Below are 18152 nucleotides of genomic sequence, written 5' to 3'. Positions count from 1 at the left end.
TATTTATTCAACACTACGCGTCCGAGCCATCCAGGTAAAACAAATAGAGAACACGACAATTATTAAGTGTAAACTCCACACAGACATCCAAGGCTGGAATTGAACCAGAGTCTCTGGCGCTGTGAGGCAGCAGGAGCGGTGCCACCATGCAGCCTGATTTGGACAGCTTAACTAAATGGACTGGGACATGTGAATAAGTGTGTAGTTATTCACTTTGGTAGAAGGAGCAGAAGGGCAGAATGTTTCTTAAATGGGGAGAGATTGGGAAGTGTCGATGTCCCAAAGAAATCTGGGTGTCCTTGTTCATGAGTCACGAAGAGTATGCACACAGGTGCAGCAAGCAATTAGGAAAGTAAATGGTGTGTTAGCAGTTGTAAAGGGCCCTGGTGAGACCTCACCTGGAGAATTGTGCACAGTTTTTCTCCCCTTATGCATGATAGCATTATGGTTAGCAAAATTGCCTCACAGCTCCAGGGTCCCTGGTTTGATTCCCCGCTGGGTCACTGTCTGTGCGGAGGCTGCACGTTCTCCCCGTGTGTGCGTGGGTTTCCTCCGGATGCTCCGGTTTCCTCCCCCAGTCCAAAGATGTGCAGGTTAGGTAGATTGGCCATGATAAATTGCCTTAGTGTCCAAAATTGCCCTTAGTGTTGGGTGGGGTTACTGGGTTATGGGGATAGGGTGGAGGTGTGGACTAAGGGCTGGTGCAGACTCGATGGGCCGAATGGCCTCCTTCTGCACTGTAAATTCTATGATTCTATGATTCTTATCTTAAGAAGAACATGATGGCCTTGGAAGGAGTGCGATGGAGGTTCACCAGATTAATCCTTGGGATGGCGGGATTGTTTTAACAGGAGAGTTTGAGACTGGGTCTGTGTGCCCTGGAGGGATGAGAGGTCACCTCATTGAAACTTCCAAAATCCTTACAGGGCATGACAGGCTGGATGTAGGTGAAATGTTTCCCCCAGCTGGTGAATCTAAAACCGGGGGGCACACAGCCTCAGTATAAGGGGTGTGCCATTTAAGACTGAGCTGAGGAGGAATATCTTCACTCAAATGGTGGTGAATCTCTACCCTAGAACTATGCAGCCTCAGTTATTGACCATGGTCAAAACAGAAATTGAAAGATTTCTGGAGACCCATTGGCATCAAGAGATATGGAGATAGTGCGAGAAAGTGATGTTGAGTTGGGTGATCAGCTGTGATTTAATTGAATTGCGGAGCAGGGTGGAATGGCCTATTCCTGTTTCTATATTCCTCAGAGCACAGTCTCAGGGTAAGGGGCCAAACATTTAGGACTGCGATAAGGAGGAATTGCTTCACTCTGTATTTGACTATTTGGAATTCTCTCTCCCACAGCGTTTTGGATGCTCCCTTGTTGAATATAATTAAGAGATTAATTTTTGGTATCTCAGGGAATAAAGAACTAAGGGGACAAATGAGAAAGTTGTGTTGGGGCAGCAGGTCAGCCGTGACCATAATGGAACGTAGAGTAGGCCCGAGGGACCCTATGGAATATACTCTCGCTCCTTCAGGCCAAGATAATGCTGGATAGGTGATGGCGCACCCCTCCGCAGAACGAGTAGGCCTGAGGCACTGTATGGTACATACTCTCGCCCTTATTTCTCATGTTCTTATTCTCTCCTTATTTACCCTTTACAATTTGGAACATTTTGACTTAAATCTCCCCTTGATCTTCTCTGCTCTAAGTAGAACAATTACAACTTCTTTATACCAAAGGTCAAGATAACACTGGATAGGTAGCGGAGGTACCTATAGAATTTACAGTGCAGAAGGAGGCCATTCGGCCCATCGAGTCTGCACCGGCTCTTGGAAAGAGCACCCTACCCAAGGTCGACACCTCCATGTTTATTTACAAGGCTATAATACACAGCTCCCGTAGATCCCAACCAGGTCATCACAATCGGTGCCGACCTTATATACAGCCATGATTGAGATCCCACCCCGGCTATCCTCAAACCCCACTTGCTTGGACGAGAAGATGACTTCCAGGGATCTACCGGTCTTCACCCACAGGAAGGGCCCATCCACTGCTGGTCAAATTCTATCAGTGTCTCTCCGTGGTGGCCCCAAGTGGTCAGTTTCGTGGCTGCTTCCATTTCGTGCCAGCCTTCGGCAAGATCGGCTGGAGCCAGGTGGCTGACCTGATGCGCCATTTTCAAAATTAGCCTCCCCCGCAACTCGGCAATGGCCTCCAACTCAAGCCTCATCTGTGCAGCTGGGAAGATTCTGCCCATCAAGAACAAAAGCAACAAAGTCATGTAAAACCTCTATAAAACACTAGAGGGCAGATGAGGCCACGTTTGAACATCTTCGCCTCCACTCTTTTAGTTCTCACTGATCCGTGAGACTGGAAGCGCAGTTTGAAACGATACGCTTCGAGCCCAGAGATGATATCACCACTCAGTCAAATTGGATCTCACTTCTCACCTTACCCTGATCTTCGATATTAAACGAAGACTCCATTCCTCAAACGTCATCACAGTTACCTCAAGCAAACCAAAGTTCATCCCTCGTAAATGGGCTTGGAGCAAAAAATGGACCGACGCTTTTGCAGCAGTTCCTCATTTATTTATCAAGTAAACATAAGGGTTCCAAGAGTTCCGATTTTCTTGCAAGTGGGTAGCTATCACATCTGGGCAGGAGTTCTCCGACCACTGGGACTCTCTTTACCCGGCAGCAGTGCACACCCGGCCCACAGGTTTCCTGGCGGGGTGGGGTGGGTTCAATGGGAAATCCCATTGGCAAGTGGCGGGAAGAGAGAATTCCACGGCCAGCGAATAGCACGCTGCCGAGAAACACAAGGCTGGATGACCAGAGAATCCAGCCCCATCTATTGCGAGGGGAATTGAATACAAGGGGAGCAAAGATATGCTTCTGTTGTACAGGACATTGGTGAGTGGATTGCCCCCCCCCCCCTCCCCCCCCCCCACCCCCATTCCACCCCCGGCTCCCCAGAGGCGGGAGGCGGCTTGCCACTGTCAATGGGATTTCCCATCGAATCCAACCCCCGCTGCTGGGGAACCCTCGACAGGTCTGGAAGATCCCGCTGGGGAGAATGGCTGTATGGGCTGTTTAGCACAGGGCTAAATCACTGGCTTTGAAGGCAGACCAAGGCAGGCCAGCAGCACGGTTCGATTCCCGTACCAGCCTCCCCGAACAGGCGCCGGAATGTGGCGACTAGGGGCTTTTCACTGTCACTTCATTTGAAGCCTACTTGTGGCAATAAGCCATTTTCGTTTCATTTCATTTCATGATCCTCCCTCTTGGCGTATTGTGCACAGTATTAATCTCAGCATTAAGGAAGGAGGAAAATGTGTTGGAAGCAGTCCAGAGAAGGTTTACCAGGCGAATGCCGGGAATGAGGAGAGGTTGGACAGGCAAGGACTGTATCCGTTGGAGTCTAGAAGAGTAAGAGGTGACCTGATTGAAATGGTGATCTCGAGGTGAAGCTGAGGTTGCAATCAGATCAGACAGGATCTTATTGAATGACGCAGTGGGCTCGAGGGGCGGGAGCGAGTAAATGGGCCTTCCCTCAGCACTGAACTCACTACATTTTATTTGGAAATGTTTGATGACGACAGTAGTTTCAGGGAGGGGTGAACTCTTGCGTTCTTAGAAATTGATCCCAATCTTTCTGCAGAAATGTGATGCCAGATATAACGTCTATTTTGGGTGACGCTGGTTCCCATTCCCCAAGCTAACACAATGGCTAGCCGTTGAAATTAGTCAAAAGAGAGCAGCTGGATGGAATTTGCTGAATCAAAGGGCAGGATTCTCCGGCCGCTCCCGCCCAGGGACCGGATATTCCCGCCCGAGGCCAATGGCCCTTTACATGGTCCAGGACCCACCCGTGGCGGCCCTGAGGCAGGCAGGGCAGAAGAATCCGGCCCAGTATCATACATTTGGATGCAGAAGTGCATAAAAACTCAGAATAGGACTAAGCTGGAGAAATAAGATGCAAAAGAAGATCGAAGGTGGCATTCTTTCCAACATTTTGGGCCAGCGTTGGACGAAAACTGAGAAATGGGAGATTTGGAGATATCGGTGTAATATCGGCGCAATCTAACCATAACGAAAGAGAGTCCGTTCTGTGCGGAATTAGAGGGGTCGTTTCCGGAGCGACTCCTCTATCTAACGGCACTCTGCGTGTTTTCGGGTCCTGGCAGGAAACTCCCCCCGAGGTTGCACTCAGCACCATTTCCTGCACTGAGGTGTTGCGAAGAGCAGAGCTCATCAGGACAGGAAGAGATCTGGCGTCTCGATCTCTTGACCCCCCCCCCCCCCCCCCACGATGCAATGGCCGGACCTTCACCCCCCCCCCACCAGTGTCTCAACTCACCTGTTTGGGGTCCTATGAACCCCCCCCCCCCCCCCCGCACTCCACCTCATATGGGCAGGGGGCCCCTGGTCTGATCCCCAGTGTGGGCAAAGTGCCACCTGCACCGCCACCCTGGCACCTTGGCAGTTCCACTGCCATCTTGGCAGTGCTACATGGGCACCCTGACAGTGCCAGGCTGGCACCCAGGTGGCACTTCTAGGGTGCCCAGGTGGCACAGCCAGGGTGCCAGGCTGGCAGTGCCAAGGTGGGCGGGTGGCACCTGCAGTGCCAGCATGCCATCCTGCCCAGATACTAGCCACCCGGGGAGCCATCCGATCACCAGGGAGACCCCCTCAAGTCCCGTTCCACCTGGTACCCATTTGTGAGGACCAGTGCAAAATGGCGCCTGGCTGGGATGACCTCAGTGAGGCCTGTCGCTCCCGGGAGCCGGTGCAATCTGGCATCGGCAGAGTTAAGTGAGCATTTAAATGCTCACTTTTCCGTAAGTCAGCGCGACATTAAAAAAGAACCTGTAATTGGTGCCTTAGTGCACTGCCACAGCATCAACTAGCCCCAGAGTGACAACGCACAGGCTTGCCACCATCATCTGAAAAAATGAAAATGAAATGAAAATCGCTTATTGTCACAAGTAGGCTTCAAATGAAGTTACTGTGAAAAGCCCCTAGTCGCCACATTCCGGCGCCTGTTCGGGGAGGCTGTTACGGGAATTGAACCGTGCTGCTGGCCTGCCTTGGTCTGCTTTAAAAGCCAGTGATTTAGCCCTGTGCTAAACAGCCCCCGTTGAGTCAGAGTGACGGAGTGAAGGGGCTCGCCCCAAGGAGGTAGATCCCTTATCGACATTGTGGGTCTTGGCTTCTGTGGTCCTTGTTCAGGATTGATGGAAACCTCGATGTGGTGTGGGGGGGGGGGGGTCACAACTTGTTGGTAAACCTTAATGTTTATTCCCCATTCTTCAAACTACACGCAGGCCAAGGGTTAATACGAGGCTTCACATAGAACCATCAGAATGCTCTGCTGTCACGGTACATCACTGATGCAGGCAGCATGGTAGCACAGTGGTTAGCACAGTTGCTTCACAGCTCCAGGTTCCCAAGTTCGATTCCCTGTTTGGGTCACTGTCTGTGCGGAGTCTGCACATTCTCCCCGTGTCTGCGTGGGTTTCCTCCGGGTGCTCCGGTTTCCTCCGACAGCCCAAAGATGTGCAGGTTAGGTGGATTGCCATGCTAAATTGCCCTTAGTGTCCAAAAAAGGTTAGGTGGGGCTATGGGGATCGGGTGGAGGTGTGGACTTAGGTAGGGTGCCCTTTCCAAGGGTCAGTGCCGACTCGATGGGCCAAATGGCCTCCTGCTGCACTGTAAATTCTATGATTCTTTGATTCTATGCTGTGGACTGTCTATTTGCATCCTTAATATGAACCCTTTACAATGACCCCAAGCCTTATCCCGCAGGGTATCTGGAGGGAGAAGTGTCAGGGGTCAAGGGGCAGGTAGTGGCTGTGCTTTCAGGTTTCATTAGTGAGTAGCCTCTGAAACCAAAACCTACGAGAGTAAATAAAAAGTGTTGATACCTGAACGTTTTCCAGTTTCATATTGTCACTGCCTGCTATTGTTTGCCTGCGTAGCACATACCTTTCGCGAGTGACAGGTATGTAAAACATAACTGCATCAGTGAAATCTGGAAAACACAATGTTAAAATAGGTATTGAAGCTCTGTGCATGCCAGAAGCTTTTTATAGCCACTCCCCTTTACCCACCTACAAACAATGAAAAGTTGGTGGATCATTGCAATTCTTTAGCCTTTTACATAGGAAAGCACCTCTCGAAAACACCTCTAGAAGGTTTAAATAGGATTTCCCGCATCTACATCCACTCACTGCGAGACGTCCAGCGTTCCAGCACCAATATGGAACCGGGAAAGATTTTCAGCTTAGCTTTAATAATTATGAGCTCAGGTAAGTCTGCCAATGATAATTTCACTTTTACATGTTACACTGAGCTCCCAGTTGCGGGGGGGCGATATCATTTTCACATATATTCTCGTAATATTTATGGACGAGAAGTCGGATTGCAGAGTGGAAATGCAGAAGGCCGCTTTACAGGGCTAAACAGATAGGGAGAGGGAACCGAGAGTCAGTACTCATGGACCCAACTCGAAAGCCTTGATGGAATTCAGCACGGGTTAGTGTTAACATGTCGCTGGCTGCAAAAGTTCAAAAAGCTTTGAAGCCTTTACTGAGTTCAATCGTCCGGGAGCAGGATACTTTTTTTATTCAATTGGAAGGATTCCAACCAAATGGATAGCAGTAGGCTGGCTGGTGAGGCGCCAATTAAAAGCACAAATATAAAGTGTACTATCTGCCCTTGTCTGATACAATCCCCTTATCTGCGGGGCATATATTCAATTAATCTTTGGAGCAAGGAGATGGAATAGGGGAGATAAAAACGTCAATGCGGAGGGTGGTGGAAAGATTTCTTAGTCAAAGTGTGGTTAGAATATGAATGGTTTCCGCAACAGATTCTGGGGGGTGGAGGGGAAGAGAGTCATGAATTATTTTGGAAAGATATACAGTGCCTGCATTTGAAAAGAGAAATGTTGAAAAGTTGGCAAACTCAAGAATATGGTTGGCTATGCAGAGAAGCTGGATAAACGCGGGTCGTTTTCTGTCTTTGGAGCAGAGAAGGGACCTGTTTGAGGTGTATCAGATTACGGGAGGGGCATGGTTAGGAAGTAGCTGTTCCCCTCAGTTGAAGGGTCAATAAAATAGGAGGCATAATTTTAAATTGAAAGGCTTAGAGGGGATTAGAGGACATTTTTTCGAGTCAGAGGTTGGTGGGAACCTGGAACGCAGGACACATTTTAAAAACATTTTCAACTGGGAAACTGAAGCAGGAAACATTTTCAAAATCAGAAAACCAGGAAATCAGAAAACGAAAGAGGCGAAATAGCCACAAAAGGACTAAAATGGAAGTTGAAAGAGTGAGAGGGACAGGTAAACCGATAAGAGTTAAGGTCAGTAAATGGGGAAAAGAGAGAGACAGCTGAAAAAGGGGCTGGTTTAGCACAGTGGGCTAAACAGCTGGCTCGTAATGCAGAACAAGGCCAGCAGGGCGGGTTCAAATCCCGTACCAGCCTCCCCGAACAGGCGCCGGAATGTGGCGACGAGGGGCTTTTCACAGTAACTTCATTGAAGCCGACTTGTGACAATAAGCGATTATTGTTATTATAAAAGTGGAGTATATTAGTGCGCAGTACAATCATTGCTAGAGCTTTTAATGCCAATTTTAAATTCTGCCCTCCAGTGCTGTGCTTGGATGTGCAGTTCCACTGGATTTAGTGATTTATGATTGTTGAGGATGTTTGTCACAATAAGATAAGATAAAGATAAATCGATTATTGTCACAAGTAGGCTTCAATGAAGTTACTGTGAAAAGCCCCTCGTCGCCACATTCCGGCGCCTTTTCGGGGAGGCTGTTACGGGAATTGAACCATGCTGCTGGCCTGCCTTGGTCTGCTTTCAAAGCCAGCGATTTAGCCCTGTGCTAAACAGCCCCAATAAACAAAGTACATTAACTTGAAAGCTCAAGTATACAGCCTACATTTTCAGATACTTTGGCAACAATGCGTTGAAATGCTTTAACATTGTGTTTCTTTGGAAATATTATTTTAAGTCCTCCCTTGCTTAACTCAGACAGCTGTTCTGATATTGCAAAGCCAGGTCCTTTATATATTTGTGCGACATTCCTGGTGCTCACAATTGATACATTGGAAGAGTGACCAGTAGATCTGCCCTGAGCACCAGGAAGAGAAACAAACAAAGCATACTCGAAAGTAGGTGCAGCCGCAGAGGGACCTGGGTGCATATGTGCATAAGTCATTAAGGATGGCCACGTCAGGTTGCGGGAGCAGTTAATAAAGCAGACAGCGTAGAGCACAAGAGCAAGGAGATTATGTTGAGCTTGTAGACGAGTCAGGGGAGGCAGTGGCGTAGTGGTATTGTTACCGGACTAGTAATCCAGGGATTCAGGGTAATGCTCTGGGGCCCCGGTTTGAATATCACCACGACAAAAGTCTAGGGATAACCATGAAACCATTGTTGATTATCGTAGAACCCCACCTGGTTCACTAATCCCCATTTAGAGAAGGAAATCTGCCATCCTTACCTGGCCTGGCCTACATGTGACTCCAGATCCACAGCCCTCTGAAATGGCCGAATTGGCCACTCAATTCAAAGGGTAATTAGGGATCCGCAACAAATGGCTGCCCAGACAGCAATGCCCACACCCCCGGTGAATGAATAAAAATAAAGACCTCAGGCACGGTATTGTGTTCAGTTCTGGGCCCCACTTTAGGAAGAATGTAAACGCATTGGAGAGATTGCAGAACAGGCTAACGAGAACGGATACAGGGATGAGAACATTCAGTTATGAAGGCAGATCGGAGCAGTTGGGATTTCCCTTGGCGAAAAGGAGGCTGAGAAGAGATTTGGGACAGAGTAGAGAGAGTCAAGGAAGGAAGGGCATCAGTTTAAAATGATTAGCAAAAGAAGCAAAAGTAATATGAGAATTAACTTTAACACAAGAAGTTGTTAGGGCCTGGAATGAACAGCCTGAGAGTGGGGCGGAGATGGGTCCACTCGAGGCATTCATGAGGGAATTCTGAGATTTTTGTGCTGTAATGATTCTGTGATTCTGCGTCCATGATTTAACTTAGGTTTTATTTTAACTTTCATTAGTCAACTGCTGTTCTTTCTAATCGACCTGATGTGCACTTTTAATAGTGACTTTTGCAGTGACAAAAATAGGAATATTCTTTGAGTGGGTGTGCATTGAGAGAGGTGTATACTCAGCGAGACCTTGGTGTCCTCAAGCATCAGTCATTGAAAGTAAGCGTGCAGGTGCAGCAGGCAGTAAAGAAGGCACCCAAAAAGAAAATGCTGGAAAATCCCAGCAGGTCTGGCAGCATCTGTAGGGAGAAAAGAGCTAACGTTTCGAGTCCTTTGTCAAAGCCTTTGTAAACCAGATCAGGGGCTGGTTCAGGACAGGGCTAAATCGCAGATCAGCAGCACAGTTCAATTCCCGTACCAGCCTCCCCGAAAGGTGCCGGAATGTGGCGACTAGGGGCTTTTCGCAGTAACTTCATTTGAAGCTTTCTTGTGACAATAAGCGATTTTCATCTTTTCATCTTTCATCTTTCATCTACTGGTCATTCTTCCAATGTATCAATTATGAGCACCAGGAATGTCGCACAAATATATAAAGGACCTGGCTTTGCAATATCAGAACAGCTGTCTGAGTGAAGCAAGGGACGACTTAAAATATTTCCAAAGAAACACAATGTTAAAGCATTTCAACGCGTTGTTGCCAAAGTATCTGAAGATGTAGGCTGTATACTTGGGTTTTCAAGTTAATGTATTTTGTTGTTTGTAAAGAAAGCAAATAGTATGTTGGCCTTCATAGCGAGAGGGTTTGAGTATATGGGGTGTGGGCATATGAAATTGTGTAGGGCGTTGGTGGGTCCACACCTGGAGTATTGTGTGCAGTTTTGGTGCCCTTATCTGAGGATTTGGATTTTTGTTTATTGTCACGTGTACCGAGGTACAGTGAAAAGTATTTTTCTGCGAGCAGCTCAACAGATCATTAAGTACATGGAAAAAAAAAAGAAAATACGTAATAGGGAAATTTTAAAAGATTAGAACGATTATAAGATAAATGAGAAGAGGATCTGCTCAGGTGAGCTCACAGAGTTGCCACACTCTGGCGCCCTCTTTCTTGCCGTGGAGGGAGTGCAGAAAAGGTTGACCAGGTTGATTCCTGGGATGGTGGGACTGTCATACGAGGAGAGACTCAATCGTTTAGGATTATATTCATTGGGGTTCAGAGGAGTGAGAGGGGATCTCACAGAAACTTGTAAAATTCTAATAGGATTAGACAAAGTAGATTCAGAAAGAATGTTCCAGAACTAGGGGTAAGGGGTAAACCCGAGGAGAACTTTCTTCACCCAGGCAGTAGTGAATCTGTGGAATTTGCTACCACGGATTATAGTTGAGGCCAAAACGTTGTGTAATTTAAAGAAGGAATTAGGTGTAGCTCTTGTGCTAAAGGGATGAAAGGACATGGAAGGGAAGGCTCGATCAGGGTACTGAATTTGATGTTCAGCCATAATGAATGTCAGAGCAGGACCGAAGGGCCGAATGGTCTCCTCCTGCTTCTATTTTCCATGCATGTTTCTAAAACTTAATAAAACAGGTAAAGTATTCAGCTGCCGAAAGAATTTTTTCATTTTTTCCAATTGGACAATATTAACAATCGAGGTAATAATTACACATTCCTTTTCTTTCTCCTTGTCTCTTTGTCTCTTTCTCTTATCTCAATCTCCCCCATTGCCCCTGTGTGACCTGTCTTCCCCTCAGCCTGTCTCTCCCCTTCAGGTTAATGATTTTGAAAGTTTAAACACAATAAAATCCAAAGCAGGTGTGTCAACAGAAGTGTACCATTTCCCCCCCACCCCCTTCTCACCTGCATTGTGCCAATGTAAAGTCACACCTCCGTCGACCTTGTAAAACCTGCCCTCTTAGTTTTATAAATCATTTGGCAGAAGGTCAATAAATGTGCGATGATGCATCTTGTGAAATTGGGCAGACTGCATGTGTTTAGGCCGGGTAATAAAAGAACACAGTGAGGTGCTGGACAAATTAAACAGCTTCAGGTTCAGGCTTTCGCGAGGCCAAAAGTTTCAAATGAATATTTTGACGAATGCGTTAAAAGACCAAAGAAAATTCAAATGACAAACATGACCACATTGTGTAAAATGGTACATAAATTAATCTGAAGTTTTTTTATTTGCATAATTATAATGTGAGAAACTGTAAACATTGCAGCTAAAGTACATCGTACACTGCGGCTTTTGTAACATAAATTAAAGGCCGTCACAGGGACATCAGCTGCTGCCATTATTTAGAATGGGGAAGAAGTTAACTTTCATGTGTCTCCTTTGTTGGAATGTGGGTGTCGCTGGCTAGGTCGATATTTATTTGCCATCACGAATTGCCCCTGAAAGGTGCTGACTGTTTGAGCCGCTGTTGTCCATGTAATGGAGGTACACCCATTAAAAAAAAAGCTATAAAGAAGAGTAAGATAAATTATGAGAGTAAACTTGCTCAGAATATAAAAACAGATAGTAAAAGTTTCTACAAATATATAAAACAAAAAAAGAGTGGCTAAGGTAAATATTGGTCCTTTAGAGGATGAGAAGGGAGATTTAATAATGGTAGATAAGGAAATGGCTGAGGAACTGAACAGGTTTTTTGGGTCGGTCTTCACAGTGGAAGACACAAATAACATGCCATTGACTGATGGAAATGAGGCTATGACAAGTGAGGACCTTGAGAGAACTGTTATCACCAAGGAGGTAGTGATGGGCAAGCTAATGGGGCTAAAGGTAGACAAGTCTCCTGGCCCTGATGGAATGCATCCCAGAGTGCTAAAAGAGATGGCTAGGGAAATTGCAAATGCACTAGTGATAATTTACCAAAATTCACTAGACTCTGGGGTGGTCCCGGCAGATTGGAAATTAGCAAATGTGACACCACTGTTTAAAAAAGGAGGTAAGCAAAAAGCGGGTAATTATAGGCCAGTGAGCTTAACTTCGGTAGTAGGGAAGATACAATGTTGACAAATGTGAGGTTATCCATTTTGGTAGGAATAACAGCAAAAGGAATTATTATTTAAATGATAAAATATTAAAACATGCTGCTGTGCAGAGAGACCTGGGTGTGCTAGTGCATGAGTCGCAAAAAGTTGGTTTGCAGGTGCAACAGGTGATTAAGAAGGCAAATGGAATTTTGTCCTTCATTGCTAGAGGGATGGAGTTTAAGACTAGGGAGGTTATTCTGCAATTGTATAAGATGTTAGTGAGGCCACACCTGGAGTATTGTGTTCAGCTTTGGCCTCCTTACTTGGGAAAGAACGTACTGGCACCGGAGGGTGTGCAGAGGAGATTCACTAGGTTAATCCCAGAGCTGAAGGGTTTGGATTACGAGGAGAGGTTGAGTAAACTGGGACTGTAGTCGTTGGAATTTAGAAGTATGAGGGGGGATCTTATAGAAACATATAAAATTATGAAGGGAATAGATAGGATAGATGCGGGTAGGTTGTTTCCACTGGCGGGTGAAAGCAGAACTAGGGGGCATAGCCTCAAAATAAGGGGAAGTAGATTTAGGACTGAGTTTAGGAGGAACTTCTTCACCCAAAGGATTGTGAATCTATGGAATTCCTTGCCCAGTGAAGCAGTAGAGGCTCCTTCATTGAATGTTTTAAAGATAAAGATAGATAGTTTTTTGAAGAATAAAGGGATTAAGGGTTATGGTGTTCGGGCCGGAAAGTGGAGCTGAGTCCACAAAAGATCAGCCATGATCTCATTGAATGGTGGAGCAGGCTCGAGGGGCCAGTTCTACTCCTGCTCCTAGTTCTTATGTTCTTAGGGAGGGGGTTCCAGGATTTTGACCCAGCGACAGTGAAGGGACGGCGATATATTTCCAAGTCTGGATGGCGTCTGGTTTGGAGGAGAACTTGGAAGTTGTGGTGTTCCCCTGCATCTGCTGCCCTTGTCCTTTTGGGTGACATTGGCGGTGGGCTTGGTAGCTGCTGTTGCAGGAGCCTTGCGGTACATCTTGTAGATGGTTGTTAATGCACACCTATGATGGAGGGAGCAAATGTTAAAGTTGATCGATGAGGTGCTGATTAAGCAAGTTGCTTTGTCCTGAATGATGCTCCTTGAGTGTTGTTGGAACTGCACAGCCAGGCTAGTGGTGAATATTCCATCTTGTGCTACACAGATAGTGGACAGGCATTGGGAAGTCAGGAGGTGAGTTACTCACCGCTAAATACCAAACATCAAACCTACAGCCAAACTACTATGAAGATTGTAGTTTAGTCAGGCAGCATGGTCGGCATGGGCTTGGAGGGCCAAAGGGCCTGTTCCTGTGCTGTACATTTCTTTGTTCTTTGTTCTTTGTTATTTCGCTAGCGAGTTCAGTTATGCTGAATGGAATCCCAGAACATTGACGATGGGGATTTTAGTGAAGGTAATGGTTGGACATTACGGGAAGATGGTTAGATTTTCTCCCAATGGAGATTGTCATTGCAATAGTGCTTCCAAAGCACAAATGTTTCTTTCCTTGATCAGCCCAAGCCTGAATGTTGTCCAGGTCTGCATATGAGCAGAGACTACTTCAGTGCTTGAGGGGTGGGAAATGGTGCGGAAATCTGTTTTAACTTCACCAGATTGGCAACTTTTTTTAAGCATGCCTGGGACTGCTCTTGGCATTATCTCCTGCACACCGCATTGAACTTGCCGGATCATGAGGTTAACGATTCTGGTTGAACACAATTCTGCTGTTGTAATGTTCCGGGGTGCCTCTTGCCCGTCTTTGAGATGCTGGATCTGTTCGGAATATAATCGATTTAGCACAGTGGTCGTGCTACATTAAGGATGGGCAACAAACGCTGGCCGAGAGCGATACCCTCATTGTCTGAAAGAATCAAAAAAAAAGACAGCGTGTCTGTCACTCTTACGAAACTCCCGGAACTTGGTCAGTTTGATCAGTGATGCTGGCACTGATCTTCGTCATGGTCATTGGAATCCTCCATTCAGAATACATTTTGTTGACTTGCTAGCATCAGTGTTCCTCCCAGCTGGAAGGAGGAGTTAGATTTTCTGAGTTAAATTTTCTCTGCCATGTGTCTGTCCGCTTCATCAGCCTACATCCTTCTGAAATCTGATACTGTCCTCCTCTTTGACTTCCTAGTATTCGTGTCAGATCATTTTAAATATTTACATGTATAATGAGTGTGGTAGCATGACCCCTTTAAAGGGGGGGGGGGCTCCAGGACCATGTGGCCGTCTCAGAGCCAATTGCACGGGAATACGTCTACCCCGACCAATAGGGTGCGCGGGGCCCTGGGAGCAGAAACCTAGGCAGTGTGGACCAGGGAACCAATTTGTTAAGACCTGTTGTATCGTGCTCAGTGCCTGTTACATAAGTGCCTTTACCTTTCATCACTGAACCCCTTTGTGAAGAGGAAGAGGAATTGTAAAAGGGGAAAAACGTTCTCTTACTAAAATAGGAAGTCAAAGAGGAGATAAAGTTAAAAACTTGGAACCTACTGCCAAAGCTAGTGGTAAGCTGGAGAATTGGGAAAACTTTAATGTTCAGCAAAAGGCTACTAAAAATAAAATCAAAAGAGCTAAGATGAACTACGAAAGGGAACTCACAGAAAACATAAACACTGATACTAAAAGCTTCTATAAGTAGATAAAGAGGAAGAGAGTAGTTAAAGTAAATGTTGGCCGTTTAGAGGACAATACTGGTGAGGTAATAATGGGGAACATGGAGATGGCAGAGGCACTGAACCAATATTTTGCCTTGTCTTCACGCCAGAGGATAATTCAAAAAAACTGCAGTTAATGCAGAGGAACTTGGTGCAATAACCATCAATAGGAAAAAGGTATTGAATAAACTAATGAGATTAAAGTCAGATAAGTCTCCGCTACCAGATGGCCTGCACCATAGGGTATTAAGGGAGGCGGCAGCAGAGATAGCGGATGCATTGGTTATGATATTTCAAAATTCTCTGGATTCTGGAAAGGTCCCAGTCAATCGGAAACATGCTAACATGACGCGCCAAAACAAAAAGGGAGAGAGGCAAACAGTAGAAACTATAGACCGGTTAGCTTGACCTTTGTGGTGGGGAAGTTGCTGGAAGTTGGGGATTCAAACATTAAGGAGGAGATGACTGAACATTTGGAAAGACAAAGCTCAATCCACCATTGTCAGCATGGTTTTATGAAGGCTAAGACATGCTTGACGAACTTGCATGAGTTCTTTCAGGATGTAACCAGCTAGGTGGATAATGGAGAACTGGTGGATGTGGTATATCTAGACTTCCAGAAGGTGTTTAACAAGGTGCTGCATAAAAGACTGGCCCAGAAGGTGAGCTTGCAGGGGACTGGGGGTAGAGCACTAGATTGGCTTGAGGATTGGCTGACTGACAGAAAGCAGAGGGTTGGGATAAATGGGTCCTTCTCCGGCTGGCAAATTGTAATGAGCAGGGTGCCGCAGGAGTCATTCGTCGGACTTCAACTGTTTACAATCGATATAAATGACCTGCAAGCAGGAACAGAGTGTAACGTAGCAAAATCTGCAGATGATACTAAAATAGGTGGAAAGCAGGCAAAGAAGAGGAGATAAAGAGTTTACAGACGGATATAGAAAGGCTAGGAGAATGGGCCAAAGTTTGGCAGAATTTAAAGTAGAAAAGTGTGAGGTTATCCATTTTGGCTGAAAAAATAGAAAGGCAAATTATTATCGAAATGGAAAGCAGATTCAACATGCGTCTGGGCAGAGGGATATGGGTGTCTTTGTTCATGAATCGCAGAAAGCCATTATGCAGGTACAGCATGTAATTAAAAAGGCAGATGGAATGTTAGCGCTAATTGCAAAAGGATATGAGTATCGAAATAGAGAGGTGTTGTTGCAATTGTATAGGGTGTTGGTGAGACCACAGCTGGAATATTGTGTCCAGTTTTAGTCTCCTTATTTGAGGAAGGATGTGGTGGCATTGGAAGCAATTCAGAGTAGGTTCACCAGATTTATTCAGGGGATGAAAGACTTGACGTACGAGGAGAGATTGAAAAATTTGGGGCTATACTCGCTGGAGTTTAGAAGAATGAGACGTGGTCTGATCGAGGCATATAAAATACTAAGAGGGATTCAGAAAGTAAACGTAGACCAAATGTTCCCCCATGTGCGGCAGTCCAGTACGAGGGATCACAGACACAGGTTGAGAGGCAGTAGTTTAAAACTGAGATGAGGAGGTACTACTTCCCGCAGAGGCTCGTGAATTTGTGGAACTCGTTGTTCCATAGTACAGTGGAGTCTGAATCAGAAAATCATTTCAAGAAGGATATAGGTATATTTCTCATTGAACGCACAGGTTAAAGGGATATGGGGAACCAGCAGAGTGATAGATTTGTGACCAAGAGATCAGCCATGATCTGATTGAATGGCGGAGCAGGCTCAAAGGGCTGAATTGCCCACTTCTGCTCCTAATTCCCATGTTCCTATGTTAACTACTGGAAGCCTCTAGTGTATGGCTCAAGCCAGCACAATGAGAATGGGACAAAATGGGGGTCACAACTGTTCAATTCAATTCAGCCTTTTTAAAAAAATCATTTGATTTTGCTCCCTGATTTCTGTCCCTTACCTACTATTGTATGCACACTCCCACTTTAACCCCACGGGCTATTTTGTTAAATAGAAGAATGTTTCTTTAAATTCATTATTAACGATTCATGAATTTCAATGACCAAGATTCTATAAATATTGTTTCAAGTTGAGAGTAAGTCTTCTCACCTTGTGATATGTAGCAGTTGCTCAGGATACAGCTTCATTGTACTATGGGCAGACTGTGAGAGTAAGCCAGCTGCATTCATATTCATACATTGCTTTAAGAGCTATTAGCTGGCACAAGACAATGAGACCTAAATGATCAGCAGCTGCAGAAGAATTAGGTATTTTATTTTGTACGAGTAGGACTGAGATGATTCCCCATCAACATTTTCACGCACAGTGTAGAAATGTGGGGCCAGATAGTCCGATCTGTGCGGAGAATCTGTGGCGTATTACGTGAAAACAAATTGGCGCTGCCCCCTCACCGATGTTGCGACCGGTAAGCGCCTAGCAGCTGCGTTACGTAAAACTCCCGGCCTCCATGAAATAAACAGGTGGAGAATGGGCCGGGTCCGTGGCCACGCTTGCGCACAGCGATGACATGCAACGGTCGCACCATCAAACATTGCGCCGGCCGTGCGTCGACCTGACCTGGCAGATAGTGCGCTGCTGGCCACACCCCACCAGTCGTCCCCCCCCCCCCCCAGCCCTCGCGGAAGACCCCCCCCCCCACCCCCCCGGCCAGCAGCACGTCTCCCGCCCGATTGTGGTGGCGTTGGTCACAGTCCGCAGCCGCCAGGCCGGGTTTCCGCACAGCTGAGGCCTGAAGTGAACTGCGCTGTCGTGAACTCGGCCCATCGAGGGTGGTCGGCGGGGTAGGGCCTTCAGGTGACGCGCTGAGGCCGTTCCAGCAGCGTGCGGTGCGCGTCACGATGATGGCGTTTCAGAGGGGGCGGAGCATACAAAACCAGCGTCAAATAGGCCCCGCCGTCAATTTCAGCATCATGAAATTGGCGTCGGGGAATGGAGAATGTTGCCTGTGATATTAACACAAGTTTCTTTTTCCCCAATTGCAATTGACAAGTTTGAGGCAAGGATTTTAAATTACAACATGTATCTCTTCTTCGCGTAATGGGTAGGGTTTTGTGGAAATCAAGATTTTATTTTCAACTTTCAGGCAACATATCAGATAACAAGGTCCACTGCTTCCACAACAAGCCATGTCATCAGTGTAAGTAGAGATGGGTCATCACCATTCAATCATTCATCATCATTCACTCACTTCAACAACCACAGCGGAAGATTCAACTTTGTTAATCTCCACCGATGGCTTGTCCTCTATCTTGCACCATGCACTCCACCCCCTCTCCCATCGCCCCCACAACAGTATAAACCCGATCAAACTTGTCAATTGCAATTGGGGAAAAAGAAACTTGTGTTAACACCACGGGCGACATTCTCCATTCCCCGACGCTGATTTCATGAGGCTGAAATTGGGGGCGGGGCCTATTTCCAGTTCTCTCTAACATTGCCAACGAGTCACCTGGAAGGGAAATGTTAGCT

The 18152-nt window shown here is 46.3% G+C and overlaps 1 protein-coding gene across 2 annotated transcripts in view; it reads left to right on the top strand.

Annotated features, from left to right (window-relative positions):
* The first annotated feature begins 6178 nt into the window (after nucleotides 1-6178).
* LOC140427678 (uncharacterized) overlaps nucleotides 6179-18152 on the top strand; it is a 59376-nt gene continuing 47402 nt past the window's right edge. For both annotated transcript variants that reach the window (XM_072513161.1, XM_072513160.1), the window contains exon 1: nucleotides 6179-6311. In XM_072513161.1, coding sequence (XP_072369262.1) covers nucleotides 6263-6311 — 49 coding nt within the window. In that variant the 5' untranslated portion in view covers nucleotides 6179-6262. The remainder of the gene's footprint in view (nucleotides 6312-18152) is intronic.

The sequence above is a fragment of the Scyliorhinus torazame genome, chromosome 8 (genome assembly GCF_047496885.1).
Source record: "Scyliorhinus torazame isolate Kashiwa2021f chromosome 8, sScyTor2.1, whole genome shotgun sequence".
Taxonomy (NCBI): Eukaryota; Metazoa; Chordata; class Chondrichthyes; order Carcharhiniformes; family Scyliorhinidae; genus Scyliorhinus; species Scyliorhinus torazame.
Note: the sequence above shows the minus strand (reverse complement) of the source record. Positions and strands in the feature narration are given on the sequence as shown.